This window comes from Oncorhynchus mykiss, chromosome 6 (assembly GCF_013265735.2).
Source record: "Oncorhynchus mykiss isolate Arlee chromosome 6, USDA_OmykA_1.1, whole genome shotgun sequence".
Taxonomy (NCBI): domain Eukaryota; kingdom Metazoa; phylum Chordata; class Actinopteri; order Salmoniformes; family Salmonidae; genus Oncorhynchus; species Oncorhynchus mykiss.
Window position 1 is genome coordinate 28262796 of NC_048570.1, and position 10927 is coordinate 28273722.

Sequence of the window (10927 nt, forward strand, 5' to 3'; positions counted from 1 at the left end):
GAGAGCAGGGAGGAGATATTTGTCTTGAGGAGCAACTCTGTGAACACTCTTTCTCAGGTGCCACAACACATGATGCTAATTTTGGAATTACCACGTACAGTGCAATGGCACAAATCAGGTGAAGGAAGAGAGTGAAGAGGTTTTATGCTGGTACCTGCCCTCTGCTGTCATAACCAGCTAGAGAGACACCTCTGCAGATACCAGTGACCTGGAGTAATCTGGTCCTCAGTTAGGGGACATTGGCGTTTGCATAGGTCATCATTTGAACATCAACAGACTGGATTAAGAAATAAGAACACAATCAACAAACCTGTATTCATTCAGCTTGGTGAGAGAGGTGAACTTGAACCTTTGTGGGCCACACTGGGTCTTTTCATGACTGGACCTTGTTAGGTGAGTTGGTGAAATCTGGAGGCGGGACCACTTCCCATGGATCCCAACATACCGGGGTCTTTCCTGTTTAACAACAGCCTGAACCAATTCTCCTCGGACTTAAAGACACCTGTGTGTCAGTTCTCAGTGCCCAACTCCTTCTGCAAGCTCAACCCAGGCCTGAACAGCCAGCTGCAGGCAACGGGCACAGCCCAAGGCATTAGCAACATTCTCAGCCGTTCCATGATGGGTGCTACAGGCACCACCACTCTGCTCTCTGGATACCCCACCATGGGGGGCTTTGGCACTGTGGACCCAGGGGTCTACTACAACTGTGCAGACTATAACCCCTCCCTGGGCAGCTTCACCAAGCCTGGCACTGAGTGCCCCATGAAGGGTCGCAGTGGCAGTTGCTGGGCAGAGAGCGGGTGCGAGTGGAGAGGAGGGAGGCAGCAGTGCACAGACAGTGAGTCTAACTCCACACTGTAGTCAGCTTAACATCACACCACTCACTAACCAACTGCCTGAGGCATGACATTGGCTCTTATCACTCATCCATGATATTCAGAGAATTGTATTATTAACTAGATTATTATCATGTTTCTCTACAAGCTCAAACTAATTAATAAATGCAGTTGGGTAAATTACTCTGTAATTTCTGTTTAATTCAAAAACATCTTAGTTAAAACATTTTAATAAATTAATTTATCTCATTCAAGTTTTTAATTCAAGGTTCTGTTAGTTAAAGGTGTAAATATATTGTTGATAGAGTGTACTGTTGTCTTTGAAATACTCAATATTAGATATTGTAATCTATAATGTTATTTTATGTGCCATTGTTTAAAAACGGATTCATCCACTTGACATCATGCAAATATTTTGAACCTGATTGCATGCTATATCCAAGTATAATGCTGTGCATAAGTCACATAAAACCTTTCAAGATTGCTTTTAAAATGTGAAAAAATGAGGTATTGAGAAATGTATTCTATCTACTATTATATCTGATAATCTTTAAAACAACCATCCTAAAAAATACAGGACAATTGGTTGTATCTATGTCCTAAAATGTTTTATTTGTTTATTCATTTTGATTCCTCCAATATAAGAATATTTGACTAACATTTTACAGTTAGGAGATTCATATCTATGTAATTGACCAGGTCATCATTATTTACCTCACTATTATGAAGTCCACTATTAATATGAAGTCCACTATTAATATGAAGACTCAAAACAAAACAAAAAAAATACTTAACTGTAATATATACTTTATTTCCAGACAGTGGGCATCTAGGAGATATGTCAGGCAGGAAGAAGCACACCAGACCTACATTCAGTGGACATCAGATATTTGCCCTGGAGAAAACCTTTGAGCAGACCAAGTACTTGGCCGGGCCAGAGAGAGCTAGACTGGCCTACTCCCTGGGCATGACAGAGTCACAAGTCAAGGTAAAACAGATCTACATGCATGCACTAACAGTTAAACACATCTGAATTAATGTTGTAAAAAGTATTACAATATTGGATAATGTAATGTAAGCTGGTTAAAATAAGAAATCACAGTAAGTAAATAAATGATTTCATCAGGTGTGGTTCCAGAACCGACGTACCAAGTGGAGGAAGAAGAGTGCCTCCGAGCCTAGCTCCACCCAGGCCACACAGGGTGAGCAGGGAGGGGAGATTTCGGAGAACGAGGTGGAGGATGAGGAGTACAACAAGCCTCTGGACCCCGACTCAGACGACGAGAAGATACGACTGCTGCTGCGTAAACACCGCCGGGCTTTCTCTGTACTCCACCTTGGACCACACCACGTCTGACACACTAACACAAGCGCACACACAAACCAGATGTGCATGTTGTAGCAAGGGGTATCATGAAACAAATCATTTTGTAGTATAGACCCACAATTTAATATTCAAGCATGTTAAAAAAGACATTTACAATACAATACAGTAAATTTAAGGAGAAAAGGGGCTAATGGTTCACTTGAACTGTTGCCTTGACGTACAGCACTGTATAATGAAAACAGAGAGATGTTACAATGATTGGTGAAACAGTTAAATTGAGAATTGAACATATCAATGAGTTTCAATGTGGAAACAGGTTGACTGTTATGTGGGAAACCCATCGTGATAATCTGTTATTATGGCTGTATCAAACGTGAAAGGAAATTGTTTCTAATGTATAAAGACACATTATAGCAGACACACTGTAGAGATGATTTGTAAAGCATTGATTATGCAGTTTACAGTACCTGTTTATTTGTACAGAACAAACACAAACACTATTTGTTTTATCTAATTAATTTGCTTGTTGTACTCCTAACATTCAATATCAATTTGAATTTGTTCACAGTTAACTGCTGTACAGTAACTATGAACACAGAATACTTATATAATTAACCTTTATTAATTGAACTTGAGAGCCTGGACATGCTGTTTTCATACTGGCGTTGAGGGCACACTTAACTCAAAATAAGTCTTAACATTCTATTTCGACTAATGTGTTGGCAAGCTTTCATGACATTTGAGGGTTTCTGCACATCCAAAATAAGTCCTATAAGTATAGTGTAAATAAATGAGGAAATTTGGAATTGTAAAATAAATTGTGAATTATTTATTGAAAACAATGGTAAAATGACTGTGTCATGCCTCTGTTTTTCTGTAATTGTTTCCAGATAAAAGACAACAATCCCCAAAACAAACTACTAATAGCACACTGGATCTGACATTAAAACAGGCACTGCCAATAGAGATTACAAGTGACAATTAAAACAGATCGGCGGTAGGGAGGCACAATCATTGAGTAGAAGAGAGGGGTCAAAGGCCAATCCCACTGTGATCTATATAGTTACCAGGGTGCTGTGGCTGAACTGGCTGGAGTGTTCTGTGTAGAAGACCAAGAAATCAGACTCATCAGCAGCTCAGTGCTGTTTGTCATTAGGACAGATGCTAAAGGAGTGTGTGAGAGTGTTCCCAGCACCAAGGAAAATCTGCATTGTGCTTGCTTCCTGTTGAAACAATGATGCTATTGATGATAATGCAATATCAAGCGTTATGACGCTTTACAACCAAGAAATGTCTACATCACCAGATAAAGAGGATATGTTAACAGACACATTCTACAGACTACAAACTTTTAGAAATATTCCCAGAATAATGCATACTGTATCAGATAACTTTCTACCACTGAAAGTGAAATACTGTAAACAGAAGAGACAAGGAATCTAGGAGGAAAGCTGAAGAGCAACACTGGTGTCAGTGTTGGCATGTTTGGGAAACGAAAACGAAAACATCCAGTTCTGGCTGTAAACATCGGAGTGAAGCAGTTGTTTGTGTCATGCAGGGCATGCCATTACTGGTGTAACAGAAAGAGAAAGACAAATAGCGATCATAGTTAGCTACCCAAAGAAAAACACTTGCATGACCCTGCGAGAGGTGCAAGTAGAATGCCAGCTGAGAAGAATCAAGCTAGCTGCAATAACATTGACATTGACTTTAAAAGGTACCCACTGGGCACAGAAGTTAATTCAACATATATTACACGTTGGTTTAACATAATTTCATTGAAATGACGTAGAAACAGAGTTGATTCAACCAGTGTGTCCAGCAGGTAGAATCTCATTAAGGGAGAATAATACGGTAATGTAATTGCAGTGGTCAACATTTATTTACAAAACTGGAAGCATTACATGAATGTAGTGTTTTTTTTGTGTTCAACCAGAAAATTTAACAAACAGCATTAGTCCACTCCATCTAACAATACTACTGGCCTCATGTTGAACTCTAAACCAAGAGCAATCCATGGAGGGCATTACAATATGTTGACAATACCATGAATCAACTAGTATAGGTATATTATTGAGTGGGCCTTGCACTTTCCACGCAGACCCATACATTATTGATTGTAAACTAATTAAGGACATTTGACAGGGTCCAGATTACAAGGATAATCTATCTATACATTTGAACTAATGAATCCTTGTCATATCAGTCCATAATTACTTAACAGCAGATTGAGTGTCAGTCAATCAACACATACTACAGAGGAAGATTGATGACAAATTATGCATTTTCTACCTTAAAATAAGAGTACAACATTTGAATAACTTCATTAAGAGGCATTGAACATTTAAGTGCATTCTGAATATTTGATACAACTATTAATCAATAAGAAATCCATGATTATATTTTAAATGTCTTTGAAATAGTCCTTATCAAAGCAAAATGATGCAAACTAGCCACCATTTCCTACAAAACAGAACATGGACAATGAACAAAGATCTGAAGAGGTTGCTACAGCACAAATAAACATAAAACATAGTAAAATAGATATACTCAATAAAATAACTGCAACCAAAATAATAAGTAGGTGTCAAGCTTCAAATTGTTCAAACTTCGCCTGCGTGAACGTGTGCATGGATGTGCATGGATGTGCATGGATGTGCGTATGTGTGAAGGTGGTATCAAACATCCATTCAAGACACATCCACATTCAAATTAAAGAGGGGGATAGTAAACAAGTTATTGTTTGGTAAAACAGTCAAACTGATCACAGTAACTGAAACAGTCCAGAAGATGCTGCCTTGTAAAACAATGGATGCATTATTAAAAACAGAATAACATTGTGTCAGCTCCCCTGAACAAGAGAAATCTCTATTAGCACACTCTTCAATTCTCTAAAAACAAATGAAAACATATTTATGAATCTCTTAGGAGCAACTTTAAAGGACCCAGTCATAGTTTGTGGAATAAAGCACTTCATGGTAACAAGAATGTAACTACCTACTGTACCACCGGCAATACGCATCAGAAAGGAAAATAGACTACATAAATCATGATGTCCTTATAAATACTTATAAGTATTTATGTGCTGATATTGTCTGAATGTGGAACATTTCCATTTAATTGAATATTCACAGAAGCTGACACAACATTTAGCCACCCATGTCTGCTCTGATGTCCGATAGAGTAGACTAACCTTACAGTTGAACCATATGTTTGTACATTACATAGGCCCACCTGTCACGTCTTGACCTAAGTTCCTTTTTTATGTCTCTATTTTGTTTGGTCAGGGCGTGAGTTGGGGTGTGTATTCTATGTTTTGTTCTAGGTTTTGTACTTCTATGTGTTTGGCCTTGTAACGGTTTTCTTGATGAGAAGGAGAGTCGCACCAAAATGCGGCGTGTCTATTGCAATCCATGTTTAATGAAGTGACACACTAAACACAAACACTATCAAAACAATAAACTTAACGAAAACCGAAACAGCCTATACTTGTGTAACCTAACACAGAACAATGACACTAAGGACACTAAGGATAATCACCCCCGACAAACTCAAAGAATATGGCTGCCTAAATATGGTTCCCAATCAGAGACAACGATAAACACCTGCCTCTGATTGAGAACCACTTCAGACAGCCATAGACTTAGCTAGAACACCCCACTAGCTACAATCCCCATACATACACACCACATACAAAAACCCATGCCACACCCTGGCCTGACCAAATAAATAAAGATAAACACAAAATACTTTGACCAGGGTGTGACAGAACCCCCCCCCCTAAGGTGCGGACTCCCGAACGCACCTCAAAACAATAGGGAGGGTCCGGGTGGGCGTCTGTCCATGGTGGCGGCTCCGGCGCGGGACGTGGACCCCACTCAATCAATGTCTTAGTCCCTTCTCCTCGCGTCCCTGGATAGTCCACCCTCGCCTCCGACCATGGCCTAGTAGTCCTCACCCAGAACCCCACTGGACTGAGGAGCAGATCGGGACTGAGGGGCAGCTCGGGACTGAGGCAGCTCGGAACTGAGGGGAAGCTCAGGAGTGAGAGGAAGCTCAGGAGTGAGAGGAAGCTCAGGAGTGAGAGGAAGCTCAGGCAGGTTGATGAATCTACCAGATCCTGGCTGGCTGGCGGTTTTGGCAGATCCTGGCTGACTGGCAGATCTGGAAGAGTCTGGTCGACTGGCAGATCTGGAAGAGTCTGGTCGACTGGCAGATCTGGAAGAGTCTGGTCGACTGGCAGATCTGGAAGAGTCTGGTCGACTGGCAGATCTGGAAGAGTCTGGTCGACTGGCAGATCTGGAAGAGTCTGGTCGACTGGCAGATCTGGAAGAGTCTGGTCGACTGGCAGATCTGGAAGAGTCTGGTCGACTGGCAGATCTGGAAGAGTCTGGTCGACTGGCAGCTCTGGCTGCTCCATGCTGACTGACAGCTCTGGCTGCTCCATGCTGACTGGCAGCTCTGGCTGCTCCATGCTGACTGGCAGCTCTGGCTGCTCCATGCTGACTGGCAGCTCTGGCTGCTCCATGCTGACTGGCAGCTCCATGCTGACTGGCAGCTCTGGCTGCTCCATGCTGACTGGCAGCTCTGGCTGCTCCATGCTGACTGGCTGCTCTGGCTGCTCCATGCTGACTGGCTGCTCTGGCTGCTCCATGCTGACTGGCTGCTCTGGCTGCTCCATGCTGACTGGCGGCCCTGGCTGCTCCATGCTGATCGGCAGCTCTGGCGGCTCCTTGCAGACTGGCAGCTCTGGCGGCTCCTTGCAGACTGGCAGCTCTGGCGGCTCCTTGCAGACTGGCAGCTTTGGCGGCATCCTGCAGACTGGCAGCTCTGGCGGCTCCTTGCAGACTGGCAGCTCCTTGCAGACTGGCAGCTCCTTGCAGACTGGCAGCTCCTTGCAGACTGGCAGCTCCATGCAGACTGGCAGCTCCTTGCAGACTGGCAGCTCCTTGCAGACTGGCAGCTCCTTGCAGACTGGCAGCTCCATGCAGACTGGCAGCTCTATGCAGACTGGCAGCTCCTTGCAAACTGGCAGGTCTATGCAAACTGGCAGTTCTGAACAGGCGGGAGACTCCGGCAGCGCTGTAGAGAAGGAAGGCTCTAACAGCGCTAAACAGGCGGGAGACTCCGACAGCGCTGGAGAGGAGGAGGGCTCCGACAGCGCTGGACAGGCGAGGCGCACTGTAGGCTTGATGCGTGGTGCTGGCACTGGTGGTACTGGGCCGAGGACACGCACAGGAAGCCTGGTGCGGGGAGCTGCTACCGGAGGGCTGGGGTGTGGAGGTGGCACAGGATGGGTTAGACCGTGAAGGCGTACTGGAGATCTTGAGAGCGGTGCTGGGACAGGACGTGCAAGACTAGGGAGGTGCACAGGAGGCCTGGTACGTGAGACTGGCACCATCTTCACCAGCCGACTAACACGCACCTCAGGACGAGTATGGAGCGCTGACCCAGGTGCCATCAAATCCCCGACACGCTCCGTCGGGCGAATTCCATGTTAAAAACACCAACACAGCAACTCCCTCATTTCTCTCTCCTCCAATTTCCCCATTAACTCCTTCACAGTCTCTGTTTCGCTCACCTCCAACACCGGCTCTGGTTCTGGTCTCCTCCTTGGCTCCTCACGATAAACAGAGAGAGTTGGCTCAGGTCTGGCTCCTGACTCTGCCACACTCTCCCTGAGCCCCCCCCCCAAGAAATTTTTGGGGCTGACTATGGGGCCTCCGTCCGCGCCGCCTTGCTTGCTTCGCAAACTCCATTCTCCTATATCCTTCCGCGCACTGCTCCATCGAATCCCAGGCGGGCTCCGGCACTCTCCCTGGGTCGACCGCCCACCTGTCTATCTCCTCCCAAGAAGTATAGTCCATACTGTACTCCACTTTGGGCTGTTCCTGCCTGTTGACACGCTGCTTGGTCCCTTTGTGGTGGGTGATTATGTAACGGTTTTCTTGATGAGAAGGAGAGTCGGACCAAAATGCGGCGTGTCTATTGCAATCCATGTTTAATGAAGTGACACACTAAACACAAACACTATCAAAACAATAAACTTAACGAAAACCGAAACAGCCTATACTTGTGTAACCTAACACAGAACAATGACACTAAGGACACTAAGGACACTAAGGACACTAAGGACACTAAGGACACTAAGGACACTAAGGACACTAAGGACACTAAGGACACTAAGGACACTAAGGACACTAAGGACACTAAGGACACTAAGGACACTAAGGACACTAAGGACACTAAGGACACTAAGGACACTAAGGACACTAAGGATAATCACCCCCGACAAACTCAAAGAATATGGCTGCCTAAATATGGTTCCCAATCAGAGACAACGATAAACACCTGCCTCTGATTGAGAACCACTTCAGACAGCCATAGACTTAGCTAGAACACCCCACTACCTACAATCCCCATACATACACACCACATACAAAAACCCATGCCATACCCTGGCCTGACCAAATAAATAAAGATAAACACAAAATACTTTGACCAGGGTGTGACAGGCCTGGTATGGTTCCCAATCAGAGACAGCTGTCAATCGTTGTTTCTGATTGAGAACAATACTTAGGTAGCCTGTTCCCACCTGTGTTTGTGGGTAGTTGTTTTCTGTTTTGTGTTGTTTCACCTGACAGGACTGTTTCGTTTCTTACATCCTCGTTGTCATTTTTGTTTCGTGTTCTGTTATATTAAAATATTAACATGGACACTTACCACGCTGCGTGTTGGTCCGATCTTGACTACTCTTCCTCAGACGAAGAGGAGAAGCGTTACACCACCCCATAATATGTCAACATACAAGCCACCAGAGAGTATACCCAGCAGAGTGTAGTAGCAGGCAGGCAGAGCTGTGATCATCAGTATTCAGCAGCATGTAGATGCTACACTTTAGAGGCTGAGGGAATCCAAGGCAGAGGTCTGATGGGAAAGGAAGGCGCATTTTCACATTTCATACTGACCTTATGGGCTCCCAGCCTGAATCTGGCCCACTGGTCTTTTACATCATTTTATTGATTTAAGCTGAGTTTATAACACCATTGAGATAGTAGGTTAGGAAAAATGACCTCAGCGTGGCATTAGGGGGCAAATGGAGCGTTTTGTTGGAGTTCACTGTTCCAAGGATGAGCTGGGATAGTATGTACATACTGGTGAAATGTATATTTCCAACAAAAGACTGCACAACATAATAATGCACAGAGAAATGTACACTACTGCTCTGTTCTGACAAACATGCTGACGGTGCATTGAAATACTGTAGCAGCTTTTGTTTAATGTATTTGTGAGTGTTTGCTTTTAGCATGCTTATGTTGATGGTAAACAGTTAAAACAGTCAGACAATAAATAAGGAAAATAAAAGACTACTAACATACAAATTAAAAGCATGCATGAATATTCCATTCAGGGATGTCAGACGGAATGAAAGTCAATACTTAATTATAAACCCTTGACACTTTAAAACCATTTAACCAGCTGAAGTCAGGGTATTTACTTGGCAGAGTGCCAGAGTGTGTATATGTGTGTGTCCTCACATGTCTCCTTCCTCCCATTGGGTGAGAGCTGGTCCCTCCCTGACAAGACCATGGCCTAAACATCAGCAGTCCCACAGTCACATAGTCGATTGTCTTTACATTGGTCCTATTCCATCCAGCAATCCTATTCCAACGATCCATCACTGAAGAGAGGACTCCCAGAAAATACCCTGTCCCGGTGTACATTTTGGGGTATGGATGGCGAGACGTATGGCCAAGCACAGGACAAGGCAAATTGTCTGTCAAAAAAATCCATAAGGCTGATGATCAAATCTGTGATGATGTCACCCAACTCATGGCAATCAATAACTTGGAGTGAGAGGAGAATAGAATGTGAGAGACTTGGTTGGGTGGAAACTGACTGACTGCATGCAATTCAGGGAGAGGCTGGGTGCCGTGACTGGGTAGGAGCTGCTCTGTTTATCCTCTGGTACGGATAGCGGAGTGGGAGTGTGTGATGGTGATGACCAATGTTGGATAGACACTGGCTTAGATAATGGGAGAAAAGTTTACTCTATTTACCATCCACAAGGAAAACATACAGTAACATCTAGAAATTATCTATAAATTGTTTCAATGTGTAAATTAATGATATCAGATTGCTAAAGGAGTTCCTAAAAAACAAAAGAAGATACAAGTCCAAATTGGGTGAAATCCTGCTGGATTCATAGACGGAACCAGGATAGCCATGGCAGACCAGAGAATCACATATTATATGCTTTGGTATGCTGTCCCCTCATTGAAAAGCTAATTGACAGCCGTAAGTCCTTCTGAACCATGGCTTTTATCACTGTTAGAACCTTCTGAAGAGGAATCCTCTTTAAGGAGAAAACCATCATATGAAAAAGTCATAGAAATGGCAGCAAAACAATATCACAGCCGTAAAAATGCCAATACACTGCCCTGCACAATGAATGTCTCTCTGGGCGGCAATCTGTCTGGTAATGAATGAAAAGAGGACCCACATTGGGCTTAGTGTAGCCACACACAGCAACAGTAGAGAGGATTCTATAGACATAGATGGCCCAGCTACGTTATGGACAAAGGATGCAGTTTGTCCACAGAGGCACTTCATCTTAGTTCATATCCCAACAGCACTCCACTGGGCCAGCCTGGCCTATGGCGAATAAGGCCCGAGAGCTGGACAAGATTACGGCCTGTGATCGCTATTTCAGAGACCCCCTCGATATAATCCTGTAAACCTACAGAACATACACTACACACTC

The 10927-nt window shown here is 44.0% G+C and overlaps 1 protein-coding gene and 1 long non-coding RNA gene across 2 annotated transcripts; one reads left to right on the forward strand and one right to left on the reverse strand.

The window, feature by feature from the left end:
* On the forward strand, window positions 1–3923 carry LOC110525664 (homeobox protein Nkx-6.3-like). Its single transcript, XM_021605996.2, has 3 exons — window positions 1–838; window positions 1655–1824; window positions 1963–3923. The coding sequence occupies exons 1-3, from the start codon at window positions 430–432 to the stop codon at window positions 2191–2193; spliced, it is 810 nt and encodes a 269-aa protein (XP_021461671.1). The 5' UTR covers window positions 1–429; the 3' UTR covers window positions 2194–3923.
* Window positions 3924–4021: 98 nt separating this feature from the next.
* On the reverse strand, window positions 4022–10927 carry LOC118964856. Its single transcript, XR_005052050.1, has 2 exons — window positions 8952–10927; window positions 4022–5397 (listed from the first exon to the last, which is right to left on the reverse strand). It is a non-coding gene; the product is annotated as an uncharacterized LOC118964856 (long non-coding RNA).